The sequence below is a fragment of the Ovis canadensis genome, chromosome 21 (assembly GCF_042477335.2).
Source record: "Ovis canadensis isolate MfBH-ARS-UI-01 breed Bighorn chromosome 21, ARS-UI_OviCan_v2, whole genome shotgun sequence".
In the NCBI taxonomy this organism is placed as follows: Eukaryota; Metazoa; Chordata; class Mammalia; order Artiodactyla; family Bovidae; genus Ovis; species Ovis canadensis.
The window spans coordinates 24,385,519-24,408,488 of NC_091265.1; the positions used below are offsets into that span (position 1 = coordinate 24,385,519).

Below are 22,970 nucleotides of genomic sequence, written 5' to 3' on the forward strand. Positions count from 1 at the left end.
ATCGGAGCGCGAGGCCGTCGGCGGCTCCGGGGCGCCCCCCTCCCCCGACTCTCCGCTGCAGGTCGGGCCGAGGCGGGGGGCGGGAGCCGGGCAGGGCTGCACGCCGGGCGGGTTGGGGGGCGCACGGAGCCGCGCGCCCGCGCCGTGCCAGGCACAGGGCCCCGTGTTCGAAAAGCCTTATCGCTCTGATCCTCCCGTCTCTTTACGGGCGAGGACCCTGACACCGAGAGACCGAGCGGTTTGCTTCGGGTCACACAGCCGGCAGTTTAAAAACCACGATCTTCGTAAATAACCCAAATCCCGTGTTCTTTGTGTACGCTTCGCTGCCCGATGGGGAAGCGGCTAGAGGCCGAGGGGACAGCTGGAGGACAGCAAAGGGAGCCGGCAGGATCTGGGGGCGCGCCGCCCCCCGGGGAAGAAGGGGCGCGCGGGCCCAGCTGGGAGAGCCGCGGCGGCCTCCGCGCCCGGCCCCAGATCGCCGCGCACCGGGTGGGAGGGAGGCGAGCGCCAGGGGGCGGGGCGGGGCGCCCGGGGCCGCGGGGCGGGAACAGGGGAGGGGACAGGGGCGGGGCACGGGCGGGAGGCGCGCGGCCACTGGAGAGGCGCGCCGTCCGTCGCGCGCCGGGCCCGCCCCCGCGAACCTCCAGCGCCGCCTCGGGCTCGGGCGGCGGAGCGGCGCGGCGGCGCGGGGTGCTGGCGGGCTCGGCAGAGGCGCTGCGCGGACGTGGCCGGCGCCGGCCCGGGGCTCGCCGCCCGTAGCCATGACCTCCGCAGGCCGTCCTCCGGCCCCGGCTCGCGGCGTCTAGTGCCCCCACGCAGTCGGGCGCAGCTGCGGGAGAACCGGCCGCTACCCCTCCGCCCCGTCGTCGTCGCCCTTGGCGCCTTATCGCCCTCTCCCCGGAGCCGGGAGCAGCGCGGGCGGCCGGCGGCCCCGTGCAAACTGGGGGTGTCTGCTGGAGCAGCCCCCCGCGCCGCCGCCGCCGCCGCCCCCGGCTCTGGCCATGGCCTGGCGGGGCGCAGGGCCGCGCGTCCTGGGGGGCCCCGGGGGCGTCTGGCTCAGTCCGCGGCGGCTGCTGCTGCTGCTGCTGCTGCTGCTACTGCTCGTGGGGCCGGCGCGGGGCTTCGGGGACGAGGAGGAGAGGCGCTGCGACCCCATCCGCATCTCCATGTGCCAGAACCTGGGCTACAACGTGACCAAGATGCCCAACCTGGTGGGGCACGAGCTGCAGACGGACGCCGAGCTGCAGCTGACCACCTTCACGCCGCTCATCCAGTACGGCTGCTCCAGCCAGCTGCAGGTGGGCGCCCTCTCCCCGGGCGGGACCCCTGGGGCAGGGGGACGCCTCCGAGCCCCGGACTCACTCCCCGGGGCCCTTGCCAGGTCGAGCCCCCTGTGCCCTTCCTAGGTCTCAAGGAACGATATCTATCCGGGAAAAGTGATTTCCATCCCCACCCCCACTTTGCTGTCCCTCCTCAGGGACTGGAGGCCAAAACGTTGTGTAAGTCATCTGGCCTGCGAAAGAACCCGCTCTGCACCCCGCCCTTCCGTCTTTCTCCTCTGCCCACCCGTGTCTGGCCAAGCCCCTAACCCCAGCGGAGCTGAGAGTTATCTTTGCCAAGGATTCTGGCCGCCGCTGCTCGGTGGGCGAGTCTTCCGCGCTGCAGCCAGTTGCAGCTAAGACTTGGAAAGGAGTGATAAGGCGACAGGGAATTTCTGCTCTCTCGCCGACCTCCTTTCTCCCCCGTATTTTTTGGGTGTGTTACTAAATACAACACCCCTGGCCCATTTTCTGCAGAATGGCCCCTCGCGGTGTCTTGCATGATTGTAGAGGTCATGCACGGAGGAATGGTTGCGCTGGCTTGAGTTCCTTCTTATCCTCAGCGTTAAGGGCAGGTTTAGTACCTGGAGGGGGAGAAGGCATCACCTGGGGAAGAGGTGATAGTAGGGTCAAGCTCCAGAAGGTAGCTTGTATATTGGAAGTTGTTTTTTTTTTTTCTTTTTTCCCAGTCGTTGAAAATATTAAAGCTTATGTAGTCATATAGAAAATGTTCTTCCTAACATAATAAGTGAAGAAAGAATTTGTATACACGGGTGATTATAATCTTACCACAACGACAAGTTCACTGAAAGAAAAAAAAGAACTGGAAGGAAACTTTTAAAAATGTTAACATTGGTTGTGTTTCTGTTGGAAAGGCTATGAGTGATTTTTAGAAATTTGAAAAGAAAGAACTGGTGGGTTGGGGGAGGAGTGGAGGGGAATAGAGGACAGTTCTATAGTTATCCAGGCTGAAAGTTTTGGAAATCTGTGGTTCTGGTTGTAACTTCTAAGAGATAAACAGGCAGGCAATTGACTTACTAGGTGCATGTTTTACATAGGTCATTTGAAAAGCTGGATGGCGGTTTCAGAAGGATGGTTGGGATTAGACCTGTTGCTGGTGAAGTGTCCCTGTGGAAGTGTCAGGATTTTAGAACTAGGTTATGAAAGCTTAGGAAAATAATTCTCGAGCTCTCAGTTTGGAAACAACACATATCCTGACACCAGTGGCAATTTTGTTGGCAAAACAGCTTTTCAGGGATATATATTTTTAATTACATGTATCCTGGGGAGGCAGCCAAGCTGTTTTGAAGGGCAGGACGAGATCCCTTTACATGCTGGAAAATAGTTACTTGTAACTCTAGACTTCATAGACAACATCTGTAAGTAGCCAAGCAGACTGTTTATCAATGCTGGAGGAATTGAGGACAGCAACTGGACTCTCCCCTGCTGGTACTGCAGTTTCAGGGTCTGAACATTTGTATTTTCCTATTGTGCTTCATTATTATTCATTGAGGAAACCTGGCCAAACAAAGCCCCAGAGATTTCAACTTGCTTCTCATCCTTGGGTTTAACAGTGTCTCAATGAGGACATTTTCAATATGAGACTGGTTAAAAAATAATTTGGGGGAATAAGATAGAGAAAGGACAGGCTATTAACATGATAAAAGCCGGATCTCCGTTTTTTTGGAATATTTATTTTTATGGTAATAAAGAAATGGGGATAAAAATAAAGCATCCCATCACCCAGAGAACTGAGTCAGACTGATTAGTCTGTTCAGCTCTTTCAAATAGTAGCTGAAAGGGGAGGGAGGCTCAAAGTCAGCTCTTTAAGGTTTATTTCCCTAAGTGTTGTGCAAAAGGGGATTATGTAATGCTTTGGGTCCCTTTTATATATTTATTTATCTATGTTCTCCTGGAAAGGGTTTAACTAGACCCAGAAGAAGAAAAATGTGTAAGTGATGGATTATTAGGCAAGCTCATTTGTGGTCAGAGTCAACAGTCAGATACCCCTATAGACCGATTTAAAAGTTGATATGGACTTTGCCCAGAAGCAAGTCAGATTTGTGCAAGCCTTCGGTCAGACTTCCATGTCAACTGTCACTGTTTTCTTTGTTCGTTTCATGACTTTTTTCCAGTTCTTCCTTTGTTCCGTGTATGTGCCCATGTGCACAGAGAAGGTCGACATCCCCATCGGGCCCTGCGGCGGGATGTGCCTTTCAGTCAAGAGACGCTGCGAGCCTGTGCTGAAGGAGTTTGGCTTTTCGTGGCCGGAGAGCCTAAACTGCAGCAAATTCCCACCCCAGAACGACCACAACCATATGTGTATGGAAGGGCCAGGTGATGAGGAAGTGCCCTTGCCTCACAAAACCCCCATTCAGCCTGGGGAAGAGTGCCACTCCGTGGGAACCAACTCGGATCAGTACATCTGGGTGAAAAGGAGCCTGAACTGCGTTCTCAAGTGTGGCTATGATGCTGGCTTGTACAACCGCTCAGCCAAGGAGTTCACCGACGTCTGGATGGCCGTGTGGGCCAGCCTGTGCTTCATCTCCACCGCCTTCACTGTGCTCACCTTCCTGATCGATTCTTCCAGGTTTTCCTACCCGGAGCGCCCCATCATCTTTCTCAGTATGTGCTATAATATTTATAGCATTGCTTATATTGTCAGGCTGACTGTAGGCCGGGAAAGGATATCCTGCGATTTTGAAGAGGCAGCAGAACCTGTTCTCATTCAAGAAGGCCTTAAGAACACAGGATGTGCAATCATTTTCTTGCTGATGTACTTTTTTGGAATGGCCAGTTCCATCTGGTGGGTTATTCTGACGCTCACTTGGTTTTTGGCAGCGGGACTCAAATGGGGTCATGAAGCCATCGAAATGCACAGCTCTTATTTCCACATCGCAGCCTGGGCCATCCCTGCGGTGAAAACCATTGTCATCTTGATTATGAGACTGGTGGATGCAGATGAGTTGACTGGCCTGTGCTACGTGGGGAACCAGAACCTGGATGCTCTCACAGGCTTTGTGGTGGCCCCACTGTTCACTTACTTGGTGATTGGGACTTTGTTCATTGCTGCGGGGCTGGTGGCCTTGTTCAAAATTCGGTCGAATCTTCAAAAGGATGGAACGAAGACAGACAAGCTGGAAAGGCTGATGGTGAAGATCGGGGTCTTCTCAGTCCTGTACACAGTGCCTGCAACCTGCGTGATTGCCTGTTATTTCTATGAAATCTCCAACTGGGCGCTCTTCCGGTATTCCGCAGATGACTCCAACATGGCCGTGGAAATGTTGAAAATCTTTATGTCTTTGCTGGTGGGCATCACTTCGGGCATGTGGATTTGGTCTGCCAAAACTCTGCACACGTGGCAGAAGTGTTCCAACAGATTGGTGAATTCTGGGAAGGTAAAGAGAGAGAAAAGAGGGAATGGTTGGGTGAAGCCTGGGAGAGGCAATGAGACTGTGGTATAAGGCTAGCCAGCCTCCAAGCTTTCCAGGGGGAATGCCAGCATTGGGGTGCAAGTGCTACTAAAAAGCTTCATGCAGTGAATCTCAGTTTGAACAAACTAGCAACACTTCAGTAACCCCCCTCCCCCAATAATCCACCACCACTCTCCCACCGCTGCCCATCCCCCAGCATCATAAAACTAGTGATTTCGCTGCAGACTTTGGAATGATCCAAAATGGAAAAGCCAGTAAGAGGCTTTCAAAGCTGTGAAAAATCAAAACGTTGATCACTTGAGCAGGTCGCAGCTTGGAGCGTGGAGGTCCTCCCGAGATTCCAGGAAGTCCAGGGGATGCTCCTTTTCCCTGCAGGGTGGGATTTGAGCTGTGAGTGGCAACTTACAGGGAGAAAGATTAACTTTTTTTTTTAACCCTTTAAAAGTTTTAAATACTAACTGGGTCTTTCAGACAGCAAAGCAATCTATAAACACTGGAAACACTGGGTTCAGAGAAGTGTTACAAGAGTTTTATAGTTTGGCTGATCTAACATAAACATTTCTGTGGTGCACTGTCTGCTGTTTGGAACTTTGTGGATTGCTCTCCCAAGAGGTGGTGTCAGAATCTTTCAGTGCCTTTGTCGTAAAACAGAATTGTTTGAACAAACAAAAGTACTGTACAAACACACATGAGGTATCCCGCGGATTTTTCTTCTCTCTCTCCCTCTTAAATTTCAACAGCTCCCTACTAGACCGCTGCTGTTTTCTCCATTTTACATTAATGACTCAAAATAGGTATTTTTATAGGAATGTTTGCACTGCAGCAGGTCTAATGAGGGGGGAAAGGAAGGGCGATTCACTTTCTTGACAATCACTTAATTCAGAGGAAAATGAGATCTACCAAGTCAACCTACCGTACCCACCCCAGAGACCGATTGCATTGAGCACCAGGGACTTAATATATTTTACTTCAAGTGATTGTATCTATGCAGACGCCAGTCTGGAAGAGCTAAAACGTTTCGTTTCTTGGCAACTTTGCATTCACACAGATTAACTGTATAATTTGTGTGTGTCAATTACAATTAAAAGCACATTCTTGGACCATGACTTAATAGTTACTCAACTGACTTTAAAACTATGGTCAGCTTGCATTCTCAGAATGATAGTGCCTTTTTTTTTCTCTTTAGCATAAGAATGTTATCAGAGTCTGGTCTACTTGGCACAATGGAGACTTTTTCAATTTTGTAAAGGGAGCTAAGGACAACTAATCCAACTATTTGGTGCATAATTGTTTCCTAGTAATAGGCAAGGGCTCCATATAAGATTTCATTGGAGGCAGTGTGGCCTGGAGTATTTATATGGTGCTTAATGAATCTCCAGAATACCAGCCAGGAGCTTGATTGGTTTGTAGGGAATAAAGTGTAGACCATATGAAATGAACTGCAAACTCTTATAGCACAGGTCTTAATTGTATTTTGCAGGGGTATTCCAGAGCTTTTAAAATGTATGCTTTATATTCCTTGCAAGAGGGTACCCTCTAGCAGCCTCTCAAAAGTTGCAGTTCTTTTAAAGTTGTAACTGACAACTCAACCCCCTGAGGTCTTCTGATCACCAGATCTTTGGGACAGATTGATGTAACAGGTTGCTGTCCTTGAAGTTCATCTCGGTCTTTGCTTTAGCAACTTTGGGATGATTATTTATTTATCCCTGCCCACCACCCCCCCCCCCCACTTTAAAACAGGTAGGAAAGCTCTTTTATACCATTTCTTGTGGAAAAATGTTTCCAGGGACTCAAAACTGCAAATAGGAATTCAGATTCTGGAAATAAGCATGTCTTTGTTTGTTTGAGCTTCATGCCCCTAGTTTGACATTTTCCTTTCTTCTCTCTCTGTTCTGGTGTGATTCTCGAGCTGAGATGAAGATGTGCGTAAGGACTGTTGCCTGTTTTGGAAGGCAAAGTCTTGGGGTTTCATGCACAGATGCTAAGTGGGCACTGGTGGCCCCCACTGTGTGTTCTGGGCCTGAGTACCTTGGCTGGACTCTGGGTCAGGGCTCCAGGAGCATGAGAAATGCTCCCCAGAAGGGCCAGTTGAACTCCATCTACGACTGCATTGCCCCTGAAACGTAGAATGTGAACTCCCTTTGCTGCTCGCAGACGGTTCCCATAGCTGGCCGGGGCCCTGGAGTGTGCACCCAGGGGCAAAGCCTGCCCTTACTCACGCTCCTCTCCAGTGTCTTGGGAGTTGCTCAGAGACTCTGGCCCAGGAAAGGGAAGAAGGACCGTGCAGGGGTTTGCAGTGCAATTCTCTTTGTAATGTTTCAGTGACTGGGTGACCGAGACAAGCATCCTAGCAGAGGGCCAGCCGTAGAGAGGGTGCTCCATGTTTATGAATGATGAAATAGTGACAGGAAGGGTACTTGGGTGAACCTGGATGCCCAACTTCTGGAGCTTTCTGGGTTGTAGAATGTCTCTTCCGTAAGTCTCTTGCCTTCTTGGGGGAAGTATATTTGATCGGAACTGGCCATTGGCACACATTGGCAGTGTCACAGGCTTAAAGGTTGTTCCTTTCACATTCTAGACCTTGGAGGGTGTTTACAGTTTTAGGAAAGGAGCTTTGTGGCTGAAGAGTTAGTTATCAGTTACCTTGAAGTGAGTTATCACCTCTTAAATTGGTATTGGTTTGAAAAAAAAAGTTTTAATTATCAACACATTTACTGAATGCCAGCTGTGTGTCACGCCCTGTGTTAGGCACCTTAAGGGACGTCAGGGAGGATCAACTCTGTTCCTCTAACCAATCCTACCTGGTTCTGCTGAACTTTGCCGTTGGTTTCAGAAGGAGCAGGGGCTGCTGAATTGCCACCTGTTTCACCGTCTCCATCCCATAAACCTCTTCCTGGGTCTTTCCAACTTTAACCCATCTCTCAGTCCTCCCAGGGTTCCTTGCAAATTGATGTCCAGGGGTTTTGCCAGAAAGCATCAATTCTGTTACAGGACAGTCTCTATGGAAACCTCCCCGGACGATCATGAGCCTTGGCTGCATCTAATGTGGCTTCCGGGGCAGGCCGTTCAGGGCTTGGGGTTTTCTAGTGACTTGCACATGCACGCTAAGTCGCTTCTGTCGTGTCCGACTCTTTGCGACTCTATGGGCTATAGCCCACCAGTCTCCCCTGCCCAAAAGGATTCTCCAGGCAAGAATACCAGAGTGGGTTGCCATGCCCTCATCCAAGAGATCTTTCCAACCCAGGGTTCAAACCCGTATCTCCTGCATTGGAGGCAGATTCTTTACCACTGAGCCACCCGGGAAACCAACCTAGTGACACACAGGTGAATTTGAGGACAGCAGCTTGCTAGGGAAAAGGTTAGGGTTCTTCCTCCTTCTCAGAAATCCAGGAGAAGTAGGTATATAATTGTAACTTCCTACAAAATCCCTTGGCCTTGAAAAGGCCCAAGGGCACCTCTGTCAGCTTCCTCTCTGGCAGGCTCCTTTCTCCTCCTCCATAAGGGCTGCACCTCAGGCCAGAGGAACCTGGCAGAGTGAGGCTGACCAGGACCGCCTGATGCAGTGTTGGTTGAGTCATATCCTTTTTCCTCCGTGGAGACCCGTTTCCTGATCCCTGAGACTGCTCCTGATCTGGCAGCTTGCTCAGGGACCTCAGCCAGGAGAAGGAGGGACACTCATTTGTTTCCCCGAGATGCTCTCTGACTTTGCTTTCCCCTGACCCTCTGTCTCCTGCATCTCCCAAATCTGGACCCCAGGAAGCATCTGTGTCTGGGTTCTGACACCACCAGCACCCCAGCTCTGTCCTCTCTGCCCTGCCCTGCTCAGCCTCCTGGCCACTGAATTCAGTGTTGAGAACCCAGCTGAGACTTGAGGGTGTAAAGAGGGACCCCGCAGCCTCAGCCCTGGAAGGCAGACTCGCTGGAGATTTCACCCAGGTGTGCACATGCCCGCCGGCTGCCAGTGAGGGGACCACCACCACAGCTGGAAGAGGGCTGTAGAGTGCCCCCTGGAAGGAGCCCCCAGAGTCGATCTACGTCCTGAATTGCATTCCGTGATGGGGGAAGTTGGCGAGAATTGCTGTCCCAGCCAATTTTGTCACGTCTTTGGACGCTCGACTGTTCTTTTTTGCCTCTACTGTACTTGGGCTCCGAGTCCCCACCTGGGTTTGTATTAATCTGGCTAGGGACCTGGGTGCTCATCTTTCTCCAGGGCCTAGGTCGTAGATCTTGGAAACTCCTTGCAGAGCATTTTGCTCCTACCAAGGATCAGATCCCAGAGCCTTAAATAATGGATTTTGCTGCGCTGTGGCCTCGGCAGAGCTGTCTGCTGCCACCTCTTCTCCTCGTGTGTGCAGTGATGCCCACTGGGCGTTACCCGGAGGGAAGTAGACCCCGGAGCCCCCTCGCCCACCCTGACAGGCCTCTACCCCGCGGGAACCCACTTGCTGTTGCTGTCTCTGATTTGCCTTGCTTCCCTTCTTCTTTGCACCAACAAATCCCCAGTATTCACCCAGGCAACTTGTTGAGGGCCTGCTTGGGGACCCGCGAGCCATGTCCTCCAAGCTTATGGAGCTCCCTGATGGCCCACAGTATTCAGTATACGACCACTGTCATCCCAGCAGGCTTCTTCGGAGGCTGCGAGCGCTCCTTCCCCCTGGAGCCTGGGCCCTTCTGCCCTCCCACCGTGCTGCCGAGGACTCGGGCTGGCCTGGCTGGGGCCTTTGGGAAGGCGACGCTGATGTCTCTCCCGGTGGGGCATCTGGGTGGCCCTGAATTTCTTCCTACCTCACAGGGATGTTGTGAGACTTCAGACGAGAGGAGGACAAAGGTTCCTTGAGCTCCTGGTAGGAAAGGTGGAGTGAGTATCAGGTGTGATCTAGACAGAGATGAAATTCCGCCTGCTTGTGCGGCGGACAAGCTCGTGTTGTGTGGCCTTTCTCGGTCCCCCGGGGCCACCCGCAGCCCCAGCCCCCTTGAGGCCAACCTGAGGGACTTTCAGATGTTCGACATTAGAGGTACCAGCAAACCCCTACGACGCGCCCTGAATGAATTGCTGAGCGTCAGAAGAAATGGACCCTGCTATCGAGGATGTACAAACGTATGCATTGATGTCTGTACTGTAAATTTCTAATTTATCACTGTACAAAAAAAAAACTTTGCTATTTAATTTTTGTATTAAAGGAAAATAAAGTTTTGTTTATTAGCTAGTGTGCAATTTGGCCTCTTCCTGCAGGTGTCTGAAAGCCCCTGGGAAGCACACTTACCCAGAAGGGAGAAATAACTGGGTTTGCAGGGCAGAGGCACAGCCTTGTCTTCTTTTTGCTGGTGCAATTTTCCCCCATGGGATTTCTCCTGGGTCAGCCAGCCCTCTGAGGTCCAAGGTCAACAGAATCCATCACTGCTGTGGTCATCGGTAACTCTCAAGAGGTCACATGACGCTTCGGATGTGACTCAAGTTCTCACTGTCACTCCATCACACCCCATTTTGGCATTTTCAATACACATGACCATTTTTACACACCTTCTCAGTCCCTTTGGCTTAATGTTGCAGCCTGAGAAAAGTTTTCTTATCATTGCTAGAGTTCAGGCCACTTGAAAAGGGGAAAGGGAGCTTGTTTTTAACTCCAAATTTTTTGGAAAAAAAAAAACAAAACACCCTTTTTTTTTTCTGGTTACACAATGGTTCTGTGTTGTGTAATCGACATGGGAGTATGTCACGTCAGTCAGCCAGGAAAATGACTTCTTCAGCTAATTTTGTAAGTTGGGTGGTCTGTGTCCCCATAGCCAGAAAAGTCATCAGACAAAGCAAATTCAAGGCCTTTGTCAAGACATTGCCATGGGAGCAGGCAATATTATGGACCACACAGGGAAGGGGAGTCATTGCCATCGATTGGAGATGCTGTTGAGGTCCCTGAGGAGAACGCTGGCCCTTTGGGTTTACCTTTAAATTTCTTTCCACCCTTCGGTTTTACCTGAACACCACCCTGCTTTGCTGTGCATGGAAAGCCCAGGGAGCAAGAATCTGCAATGCTCTTCTCCTTCACTGCAGATTGCTCTTCTAAGTCCAACTGTACCTGAAGGGAGGCATGTAATTTAAATTCTCTTCCCTGGAAGACAGGCTGTGTGTCTCATTTCATTACCTACTCATTATGTAGTTACGATGTTAGGGAAAAGTCAACACAATCTGGGGTGAATTCACAATAATCCCTTGCGCTGGTACAAACCCTTTCTGGATAGAAAATGCTTTTATTTACATGATTTCATTTTACGCTCATGTCACCTTGGAGGTAAGCAAGATGGGTGGGCACTACCTTGCTTTAGAGATGAGAACTGAAACTTAGGGCAAGGGACTTGCGGAGAGGACCGCTGTAGGTGAGTAGCCTGGTGGCCAGCCAGGCGCTCTCCTGCTTAGCCCAGGGTTTTGTTTTCATTCTATTGGGTTTGCCAAAAAATTCTGGGACTTCCCTATAATGTTATGGGGAAGCCCGGACGAACTTTTTGGCCAACCCAGTACAGTGAGTTGTGAGTTGAATCGTGTCTGCCCCAAAGACACACTGAAGTCCTAACACTCTTTACCTATGAATGAGTTTCTTTGGAAATAGGGTCTTTGTAGTTGTAATCAAGATCAGCTCATACTAGATGCATGCCTGTGTGTTAAGTCACTTCATTCGTGTCTGACTCTTTGCGACCCCGGGGACTGTAGCCCACCAGGCTCCTGTGTCCATGGAGTTTTCCAGGCAAGAATACTGGAGTGGGTGCCATTTCCTCCTCCAGGGGATCTTCCCAATCCAGGGATCGAACCCAGGTCTCCTGCTTGGCAGGTGGGTTCTTCAGCACTGAGCCACCTGGGAAGCCCCATTCCTCTGATGTCCTTACTGCAGATAGTTCACTGAGAATGGATAAATGTTTTGGCAGGCAACTCAATAACGAGAGCTGGCCATGAGCTTCTGTTGTTTAAGGATTATGTAGGTGATCACTCTGGTAAGTTTATCTGTAAGCTGGACACCTCTAGAATAAACCCCAGGATCCCGGACACTCAACCAACCTGAACCGGTCTTAGCCACTCTCCCCGTCCACCCGCCCCTGATGGGAGCTCCGTATGCCGGGCCGGGACCTTGGCTGGAATGTGGCCCAAGGGTTTTTAGCATTTCTGTCCTGAGAACTGATTTTTTCTCTTTCCCATTTTAGCTTTCACATGCAATCATAATTTTAAAGTTGAGCAGACTCTTGACTAAAGAGGTCAGCCTTGGCCTCCTGTCTTCAGAGTTGCTGCGAACAGAAATAAACCACACTCTGAGAAGGGCGTTGCCCTCTGCTCGGTTTTCCTTCATGCAGCTGGGGTGTAGGACTGGGAACATCTTGGTAAACGTTTTGAAAAGATTGGACCTGCAAAGATTTAGTCCAAAAAGTTTTCAAAACAAGACCTTGGTCCCACCCGAAATTCCCAGAGTTGGGAATTTTCCTTCTGACCTTTTCCTTCTGTTTCATCCTTAAAGAGAAGAGAACCCAAGGATTCATCTACTCTCAGGCAAAGGCTTCCAACTTCCCAAACTCCCTGGGAGAAAGAATAAAAAGTAAGATTTATGACATTTCACATCAACTGGCTGATGGCTTCCCTTAAGCCCCCGATGTGGTTTTCGCCCAAGAGCCTGATGAAACTCACAGATAACCCACATTATCAATGCCTGTCTCTTTAAGAGACGAAATGATTGGCTATCTACCTTTTCCAAGATGCCAAAGGACTGCATCATTTCACTTGAGAGGGACTAAGTGTAGAGTGCAAAGCACTGGGACAGGGTTGATAAGTCACAGAGGAAGACCTGTCCGAGTTGCATCGCTTTCCGTACACGGCCTGGCCTTTTCTGTGGGCGTCTCCCTTCGTCTGCAAGGTCTCCTCCCTCGTTCAACAAGGCTGGGGCTAGTCTTCCTTCGACACTGAGATCTTAGGTCACCTATCCTGGGAAGACGTCCCCGAACTTCCAGCTCGCCACTTCCTGCCTCCTTTGGCTTCTTCTTTTTAATATTCGTTTATTTGGCTGCTCTGGGGTTTAGCTCCAGCACCCAGGATCTTGCATTGCTGCTCACAGAACTCAGCTGTGTCACGTGGGATCCAGTTCCCTAACCCGGAGTCGAACCTGGGCCCACCCGCGTTGGGAAGGCAGAGTCTGGACCACCAGGGAAGTCCCACTGCCATTGCTTCTTACCACCGGTAAGTTTAAGCCTCTGTGCTTTCAACTCTGGGATCCTCGATTGTACTGTTTGTTACAGTCTGTTGATGTATCCATCTCTCCACCAGAATGAGCAACCCGATGATGACTCTGAGCACCCAAAGGTGCCCACCCGCGTGTCCTCAGGGCCTAGCAAGTGTTTCGAAAATATCCGTGGAGAGACTAAGGAAGGTAGGGTAGAAGAAGATGGTGTTTTATCTTGTTAGGTGGGGGCTTTGTTGACAGATGTGGCCAGCATGGGAAAGAAAACCAAAGGTAACAAGAGGCATCGCATAGGCCGAAGCATCTGGAAAAAAGCTTGGGGGTAGTGGCAGAACCCTGCAGCTGTTGGTTCTGACACTGGTCACCTACCCACTGTGTTGCTTGTTGGCGTCTTTCTTCCCTCTTTTTTCTCTCCTTCTCCCCCCACCCCGCCCCGCCCCCAACAAATATTTGCTGAGCGCCTACTATATACAGAATCCTGGGGTTGGCTGAGGAAGGGCGAGAGGGAGTGATTGTCGAAAACCGCAAAGACAAGGTCCAACTCCGAGTCCAAAAGTACAGATGACGACACAGAGAAAGAATCCATCTGTTATTAACAAGCTTAAAATTCCAAACCTGGAAAAACAAATCCTCTGTTGCTTAGTAAATATTTGTGGAGTAGCTGAACGAGGGTCCAGCCCCAAGATAACTAAGGCACAACTTTTCCCTCCAGAAGTTCACGACAACAAACCACATGCCCTCCGTACCTGGTAAAGGTTCCGGACCCACGAAGGGATCACAGCTACTACTCATTATGTAATTTCTTCCTAATCTGAGTCCTGGGGCTTTGTTTGTTTCGTGTGGGCGCTGCAGCTTCTGAGGACTGAGTGCAATGGAAAAGCATTTTCTAAGCCATTGTCATCTCATTTGACCCCCTAAAGGACACCTCGTCCTCAACAGGTAAGTGTGTAGGGAGGGGGCAGGAAGCAGGCAGAGTCCAGGCACCCTGACTTCTCTAAAACTTGGTCTGCTCATCAAAACCACCCCCTGTTCAAACTGTAAAAAAACAGGGGACTTTCCTGGCAGTCCAGTGGTGAAGACTTCACCTTCCAGTTCACCAGGCACAGGTTCAGCTCCTGGTCAGGGAGCTACGATCCCACGTGCCTCAGCACCCCAAACACCCCAAAACATAAAGCAGAAGCACAATTTAAGTGAATTCCATAAAGACTTTAAAAATCAAAAAATCTTTCTCAAAAAATGTAAAAAATAAAAATCAAAACTCATAAAGTGGCATCAGAGGCATTTAGCCGTTTGACCATGCCTCCTCTGAACGTCTTCGTTGGCACACTTGATTTATGATACCTGCACCCAGAAGGTGGTGTGTGTAGCTGCGTCTGCCTTGTGCCCTGTGGGATCCCTCTCTTGCCTCTCTCATGCCATAGTTCTACGAATGCAGAGAGTCTGCTTTACAGAAATGAAGACAAGCACGCAGTCACCCTCCGTCTCCTGGTCTGCCCAGAGTGAGAGGGAGAGAGGTGTGAAGAAGCTAGGCGGCGGGATGCCTGTGGGGAGGTGCGGGCAGTTCGGCGGCGTAACTGGAGCCCGAGCTCCCGGGAGCAGGAGGGAGGGTGGACTTGGGCCGAGTTAGGAAAGGCCTCGGAGGTTGCGCCGTCTCCTCGCCGGGCACAGGGAGGTGGCGAGGGTTTGGGCAGGGGAGGGTGTCTCACGGAGCTCTCCCTGGCTGCCTCGGGGGGCCTGGGCTGGAGACAAGGCCGGGATGGGTGTGGGGGAGACGGGCAGACAGACCAGTTTGAGAGACCGTGAAGGCCTCAGCGAAGAGGGTAGCAGAGACCTGGAAAGGAGAGGGCGATTTTCAGAGAAACGGGCGACAGACCGCGTCCTCCTCGGCACGATTCAATGAGCCGAATCTGTGCTTTCTTAACGGCCTGTGCTGCAGAGGCCCGGAGCTCCCTGTTTGCTCCGGACACCTGATACAGCACACTCCTACGGTGCAAGTCCCAGATAAATAATGACTGAAGGAATCACACCAGGGCTGCTGCCCGTCGCACCCCGGGGAGCTGGGGTTTCCCCGAGGAGACGGACTCCCTCAGAGTCTGCAGGTCAGCGTGCCACCATCCGTCGGGGGCTGGAAGGGCCAGGGGCCCTGGGAGGTGGGGACTGTGTTGAGCTGTCTATGTCGTCTTCAGCCGCCCCACCACCTCTTTTGGACTCGGAGTTTCCTATCGAGACTATAGCTGCTACAAATTCCACAGGAAAGGCTTCACTAAGTATAAACACCAACTTAATCCCACTCACGTTTCCCATCTAGATCTTGTTTCTTGACAGTTTTCTCTGCGGGCTACTGTGATCATTAAAAAAGAAGTCTGGACTGCCAGCCAGATCCATAGCAAAAGGTGTCATCAGCACACACCTTTTCCCTAGGCCTCTTCCTTTTAAATTAGAAATTCTGCATAACATTTTCCATCAGTGAAAGAGAGAACCACCGCTTCCTAGCTTTCTCTCTCTCTCTCTTTTTTTTTTTTTTGGTCCCCCCCCCCTTTTTTTTTTTAAACAACAGACCTTCCTTTTGGATTTACATCAGCATTTAGCTAACTTCCTGAACACTTCACCCACTTCCTGAACTTATTCTGAGGAAGGAAAAACATCCTCCTTCAGAAATAAATGCAAATAATCACGGAGATTATTTTTATTAAATAAATAGTGTAAATGCAATGGAATTTCCTGTACAATGTACGTTTACTGTGGATATTTCAACAAGAATCTGTTTGTTGTGATCTTGTAGGAACCGTTTTATTTGCAGATAGTCTGAGGGATTATAACCGTTATGTAGCTACTCAAGAGATAAGTTCTGAACATTTGCAATTTTTTTTTCTGTTTGCTGTTGTTAAAAAGTTTTTTTTTTTTTAACTGAAAAATCTGAACACTAGGGGGAAAGGTTTTCTTTAGGTCAGCAATTCTGAAGCTTTGTTTCTTTTGAAACAGGGTTTTCATGACCCCTAGTGGTGAATAGGGGGAAGGACCGCTTTAAAGTTGAAGGTGAGTGTCCGCATTGTCTCAGTGATCAGGGTTTTTTAGTTATGCATTTGTCTGGGAGAAAATGGGCTTCCCTGGGGGTTCAGACGGTAAAAAATCTGCTTGCAATGCAGGAGACCCTGGTTCGATCCCTGAGTTGGGAAGATTCCCCCGGACTCCAATATTCTTGCCTGGAGAATCCCATGGACAGAGCCCATGGGGTCCCAAAGAGTCGGACACTGAACGACTAATGCCCATTCCAAGCACTTCTTAATGCCCATACTGCCTAAGAACCCTGTAAAGTGATGACATGGAAATGGCAGTCCTTAAACATTTCTGGTGATGTTCTGTTCTTTCGATTAATATTTCTTCAGAGCCAGCCCACTGCCTAGCCAGCCCACGCCTAAACTGGTTCAGTTTAAGAATGAATGAAAAATCTGAGACTTTGCAGAGAGAAACACATCGATATATCAAGTCAGGATCAGGGTCTCTTCAATTTTTTTTTTTTTAAATGAAGGCAGTCTCTCTGTATTTGTAAGAAGTTCAATTTGGTCATCTGGTTGTGGAGAAGAATGGTATTTTTCTGTTGAGTAAATCTCACGGACGCCTTAGAGATATGTTTTAGGCTGACTGTCCCTGTCTTTTTTGTTTTCATTTTTGGCTACACCACATGGCATGTGGGATCTTAGTTCCCCAACCAGGGATTGAACCCCAGGCCCCTAGCCTTGGAAGGGCAGTGTCTTAACCACTGGACCACCACGGAAGCCCCCTTGCCCGTGTCTTTTATGAAGGGTTTACAGGGCCTTTCTTAATGTTCTCCAGTGTGTCAGGCAGCAGCTAATTTTTAGAGGAAGCAACGATAAGAATCTGAGAAAGGCTTTTCGCCCCCACGTTCCTTGCAACCGCCGTCCAGCAGAAGGCTGCCTGGGACAGATGGGTATCTAGCCTCCTCATGCCTTCCCCAGGAAGAGGCTCCCTCATCCATTACCCAGGCTGACATTCTTCCGCAGGTCCATCCAAGGCCTCCAGAGTTGGGCCCCTTCCCCTTTCCTCCAGCCCCACGTCCCGCCTCTTCCTCAGACTCAGTGTACCTTCTAACCAATTCCAACTCCCCGTGTGTCTCACACTTCTCGGCTTTGCACATGCAGGTCCCCTCAGCCAGGAGACCCTGTCCCTCCAAGGCTCTGGGCTCACTGCTCAAGACCCCGTGTAAGCATTCTCTCTCCCGGGAGCCTTGAATAATCCCTCCTGGCCGACCTTGTGTCCCCTGTGTGTCACCTCTCAAACACCTATAATTGCACGTTATCTCACATTCCCTTGTTTGCACACATGTGTCCCCTAGACATCTGTGATAGTCTCAAGGACAAGGACTGTCCTGGCGCCTAACTCCCTGGCTTGCCCAGGGGCCCTGCAAATGTTCACTGACGTCCTGACATCAGTGTCTGCAGGCTTAGACTGTTCCGCTGGGGTGCAGTGTTTTGATAGGAGAGGGCATGGAGCGTGCAGCTGGCTCAAAAGTAGAGTTGACAGGTCTTTGAAAGTGTACAGAACCACTTATTATCTCAAATGGCCTCAAACTTCATCCCCTGAGGAATATGATGGTTTCACATAAATGATCTCTAAGTTTTTATCTGGACGCATCACAGTTTCTATAACTGGAGGAGCTGTGATCTAAGCGTTTTTAGAACTCTGAGGTCAATGCAGGAAGTCTGTAACTACATGAAGAATATATTATGCACACATGTGTCTTTAGGGAGCTAAATGGTCCAATCTTTCATAGGTGGGCGTATGATCACAAAAGATTGAATACCACTGATGAAGAATTGTTGCAAAAAGGATGCTCGTAATCTTTATTGGCTCAGTAGGAGTTGACACCTTCTTGAGTGCTTCACGAGGGAGGCTTATAAACCAGCGATTCTGCTGCTTTTTCCTCCACTGTCCTTCGTTAGGGCACCTACACGTCTGGTCTACAATTTAAAAAGAGAGGTTAAGGGCTTTGGCCTGTGTTCCACTGGTGTTGAATAGCGTCACCCTCCTGAGGTTCTAAAGGTATTGTGAAAGTATGATCAGAACCCTTGTCAACCCAAGATTATGCAGCATTCCCCACATAAAGAATTTTTCCTGCTCCAGGAAAGCTATCCCAGAGTGCTCACCAATCCTGCCCAAGTGGTCCAGGCTGAACCCTCTGTGCAGGTAACCTGCATGTGAAGCATGACTATAAAGTGTTCTGCCACTGTGGGCTGGGCTTGCAAACTGCTAGGATGATTTTGCTCCTGGATGGGAGATGATTAAAGTGAATTGCGGTCGGGAGAGGCAGGCTTCATGTGTATGTGAGCTGGGCAGTCGTTCAGAGTCTCAGGCTTTAAAGCTCTTGCTGTCTTGCATGAAGTGAAAGTGAAAGCCGCTCAGTCGTGTCCAACTCTTTGCGACTCCATGGACTGTCGGCTACCAGGCTCCTCAGCAGACAGTCCATGGAGTTTTTCAGGCAAGAGTACTGCAGTGGGTTGCCATTTAAAGTTCTTAATAATTTTGGAATAAAAGCTTCTATATTTTTACTTTGCTCCTGGTCCTGCAAATTTTGCTGCAGGACCTGAGGGGCTGCACATACCTGAAGCAGCACTGTGTGGTGGAAAGGGCACGAGCTTTGGAGTCAGCAGTTGGGAGTTCACATCCCTGTTCTAATTTCCCAGCTGTGTTAGTGTGACTAGGTTGCTTCACGTCTCTGGCCTTCAGTGTTCTTATATCTAACACAGTGATCATGGTGACCATAATATCTAACTTCTGTAATTGTCAGGGCTGTTAAACAGTACATGTGATGGCAATGGCTGATAATGTTGACAATAATTTGAAATTAACAAGTTAAGAAAGAACAAAATACATGAATGTGAAAAGGAGACCAAAACAAACCAAAAAATCCATACACACAGACTTTTAGAGGTGGGAGGAATCCTAAAGACGAGCCCTTAGGTCCAGCTGTTTCGGCTTTTGTCCTTCCACAGTCCTTTGAATTAGACCACTTGAAAATATTATATTATCATTATTTTCCTTTATTATAAATCTTTTTCTGCATTCAACTTTGAGACCTCCTCTGTGCCTCCCCAGACTTGGGACTGTGTCTATCCTTGAAAACAAACAAACAAACAAAAAAACCTCTTCACAAAGAGTAAAAAGTAGATGTTTAATAAGTAATTGTTGAAAGAATAAACTAGCTCATTATTTGATTTTATTGTTGCAAAGCTGAAGCCCAGAGAAACTGAGTGAGTTACCCAGGCTCACAAAGCCTGTCCTTGGCAAAGCCAGAACTGGAGTCCCTTCTGTTTGTTTTCAAAGGAGTGCTTAGGGCCCCGTGGGGATCCATGTAGACACCATCTTTATTGCTTGCTGAGTTGCAATGATCAGATTACCTGGGAAATGTCTGAGTCTTTTGTGTTAAGTGTATATTTACTCATTTGGAGTAAAAAATCAGAGGGGAAGGCCAGCCACTGGGGCTGGAATGAATATCCTTTGGACTGTCCCAGAGAACTTCTAGAGAAAGCAATCCATCAGACCCCTTTACTGAGCTCACAAGCCTGGCTCCCCTCTCTCCTTCTCCAGATCCTCCTATTCATGAGATTATCCTCTGTGATGCTGATGTCCTAGCTGTGATTGATCACCCACTGCTATCTCGGGGACCTGAGAGTGACCTTCTGGGTGCATTCGTGAGGGGAAAAAAAAAATAAAAAACTTGAATGCATCCTCCGGTCAGCCTGAGATAAGGGGGGCTCAGAGTCATCTTTCATTAGAAAGATGGAAAAGCAATCATTGGAAAAACAATCTAAACAAAACAAAACAAAAAAATCCATAAGAAAATGTTCTCCTTCCAGAGACTTAAAAGATACTTCTCATTTCAGCCACCCCACTGACATGATACCACTCCTAGGCAAGAGAAACAAATGTGTTTGTGAGAGGAGGAGAGGAGGGGAAGAAAAGAGAGATGGAAAGGTTAACAGAGGAAGGGAGGAGGCAGAAGGGAGGAGGGGCAGGATGCAGGGAAAAGATGAGGCAACAAAGACAGAGAGGCTCAACGTATTTGGGAAGAGACGTGGGACTCATATTTACCTGAAGAATCCCAGAAAGCTAAAGCAGACCATCAGGATGAATCAGCCTTGTTAAACTCACTTGGTTCAGCGTTAATTCTCAGGCTGGGAAGGAAGCATCGGAATACAGCGAAAAGATCTGGGTTTGAGTTTCAGCTCGAATGACAGTTTGTTGTACGGACAGGGACTTGAATTTTTCAAGTCCTAGGCCTCAGTTTTCTAACTCAGAAGTAGGGGGGAAATAGAGGAAATGAGACATACGAAAGTCATTTGAAAAAACAGAGTGTGACTCAAGCAAACACGGCCTTGAATTTACACGTGAGCTGGATCCATTCCACTTAAAACAGGCTTCGACACACCCCCAGCTCTGCTCTTCAGAAGCTGGAGGAACTTTTCTACCTCGTGTGTCTTAAATATATAAGTACAAGATCTGATGGTCTCGCGACATCATTATGCTCAGGTGAGCTCATTCTGAGTCGTGGGTACAATTCTGAAATCATAATATAAAGAGAAAACAGACGCATGGCTTCCTACCAGCTTTCAACACACTTGTTACCCTGGAGTGGGCAGACCTGGCTGGCAATGAGATCTGATGCCAGTCCTGCCACTCCAGCGCTGGGTGTGAGTGAGTGTGACCACCTGCAAATTTCTCAGCCTCATCCAACCTCCCTCTTCCCCCTTTTGATGGGAAAATACCCCCTCCCTGTGTTGTCAGCACAAAGGCAAATTCTGAGCGCAGCTCTTGATGTCTGTTGGAGCCTCTGCCTATGTTGACCGACCCTGCACCCTCAGTTCCGGCACAGAGCAGATGGGAAATGCATAGTACTTTCCCTCCTCCTCTTCTCTTTCCCACTGCTCTTACCCCCTCCCCACTCCCACTTACTCAGGTTTATTTCCTTGGGCCCCAAAGTAAAAGCTTTGGATCTGCCTATCTGAGATACTGCTTGACAGCATCTCAGCCACTGCGCTAAGCCCCTTACATTCTAGCCTACAGGTTGTGAACTTTCAAAGATGTGGCTGTGAGGACCGGATGGAATTGGAGGCCCAGAGAAAGGATGACGAGAGAAAAGAGCGAGAAGAAGAAACTGAAGAACTGAAGGGATTCACGACACAGGAAACGGCAAGGGGATTGTCTCTACTTACGGAGGCACTGTTAGCTTTTGCGGCACCGGACCGGAAAGTAGAAAGAAGCGTGGAAGTTGCAGCAGCCGTTCAGAATGCAATCCAGGGCTACTGTGGCATCCCCGGCGAGAGAGACGAGCCACCACCCAGAAACCACTGGGTCATTTTTTCAAGAGGACCGGTGGAATTGAATCTGGTGTGGAACCAGAGCTTGTGCCAGCAACGTCAGCTGTGAGTGGAACTGCAGCCTCCCTCCGTCTCTGTTGCTGACGACCCTTCGGCTCGTCCATCGCCCACCTCCGCTCCCTCCTCCATCTCTAACTCTCCTTGCCTGTCCGCCCGATGCCCGCCCCGAACGCTAGCTGTTGTGCTGTGCTACTGTCCTTTTCAAGGTCCTGTACTGTAAGATTAAAAATGTTTTCTTTATTTTTTGCTTTGTAACATATTATTTGCATGAAAAGCATGATAAACCTGTTACAGTACTGTACTATACAACCAGCTGTGTTAGTTGGCTCCCTAGGCTGACTCTGTTGGACTTACAGACAAATTGGATTTATGAACGCATTCTCAGAACAGAACTCATTTGTGTGTAGGGGACTTACTGTATTTTATGGTTGTATATCTGTCTTGGGTGTCAGCAATGAAAACAGACTCCAGAGAGCTTATTTGCAGAGCAGTTTCTTGGAGGGATATTAGGGGATGGAGAGAACTAGAAATGGGTAGAGATCAGAGGTGTTCTTGTGCTGTGAAGAACGCAGTGGGGGAGGGGAAAACGCCCAAGTGTGAGTTTTCTCTTGGTTGATAATTTGTTGTGTGAACATGGACGTGTCATTTCCCATCCTAGGCCTCCGGTCTCCCACCCAGGAGTGGAGAGTCAGAGGGCGAGGCCGGCGAGGTCACAGCAGTGGTGTCCTGGCAGCAGAGTGGTCAGCAGGCCAGTTCCTCTGCTTTCGAACCAACGGCTTCCAGCTCTCCCTGTGGATAACCACCAGCCACAGCTGCGCTCCTGTACTGATTCCTGGGGGCTGCCGGTTCAAGGGAAGACCACCAGAGGGGCTAAGCCCAAGTCAGTTGCCCATCCTCAGATTTTGCCAGGGCCAGTGTGTGAGTGTGTGTGTGTGTGTCTGTGTGAGTGTGTGTGTGTGTCTGTGTGAGTGTGTGTGTGTGTCTGTGTGAGTGTGAGTGTGTGTGTGAATGTGTGTGTGTGAGAGTGTGTGTGTGTGTGAGTGTGTGTGAGTGTGTGAGTGTGAGGGTGTGTGAGAAAGTGAGTGTGTGTGTTGTGTGTGTGTGAGAGTGTGTGTGTGTGTGTGTGAGAGAGAGAGAGGTCCTGACTACTTTTGATGTGAAAGATGGGTTCAACCTTCCACCAAGAAAAACCACACGGAGATCAGTCCTTAGAAAGAGAGAGGGGTTGGTTGAGAGACACTAGACGATTAAACCAGGACGCCTGTCCAGTTGCAGCCCAGAAGAGGATGTGCAGGCATCTTCCAGAGGCCATGGACTCTGAGGTCCCGCCTTATGTGGGGACAAGAGCCCAGCTACAGTGCTGGGGGTCCTCCATCCACTGCTGTGGATAGGGAGGGCCCTGCAGTGTCTGCTTGTTCATGGTGGTTTTGAAGAAAAATCAACATTAAATGAAAACAAATAATTAGGAATTTATTGTCATTGAAAAACACATATAAACAATTTCTACTTTTACTTTGAAAGTCTCTCAGTCATGTCCAACTCTTTGGGACCCTATGGACTATACAGTCCATGGATTTCTCCAGGCCAGAATACTGGAGTGGGTAGATTTTC

At 49.5% G+C, this 22,970-nt stretch overlaps 1 protein-coding gene and 1 long non-coding RNA gene across 2 annotated transcripts; both read left to right on the top strand.

The window, feature by feature from the left end:
- The first annotated feature begins 648 nt into the window (after positions 1-648).
- On the top strand, positions 649-9,956 carry FZD4 (frizzled class receptor 4). The gene is made up of 2 exons (XM_069566534.1): positions 649-1,298; positions 3,455-9,956. The coding sequence occupies exons 1-2, from the start codon at positions 1,002-1,004 to the stop codon at positions 4,781-4,783; spliced, it is 1,626 nt and encodes a 541-aa protein (XP_069422635.1). The 5' UTR covers positions 649-1,001; the 3' UTR covers positions 4,784-9,956.
- Positions 9,957-13,456: 3,500 nt separating this feature from the next.
- LOC138427181 (uncharacterized) lies at positions 13,457-21,599 on the top strand. Its single transcript, XR_011251928.1, has 3 exons — positions 13,457-13,902; positions 15,946-15,999; positions 21,039-21,599. It is a non-coding gene; the product is annotated as an uncharacterized lncRNA (long non-coding RNA).
- The last annotated feature ends 1,371 nt before the right edge of the window (positions 21,600-22,970 follow it).

Coding starts and splice junctions, on each gene's coding strand:
- FZD4 (XM_069566534.1), top strand. CDS start 1,002: ATGGCCTGGCGGGGCGCAGGGCCGCGCGTCCTGGGGGGCCCCGGGGGC. Junction 1,299..3,454: donor GCTGCTCCAGCCAGCTGCAG/GTGGGCGCCCTC, acceptor ACTTTTTTCCAG/TTCTTCCTTTGTTCCGTGTA.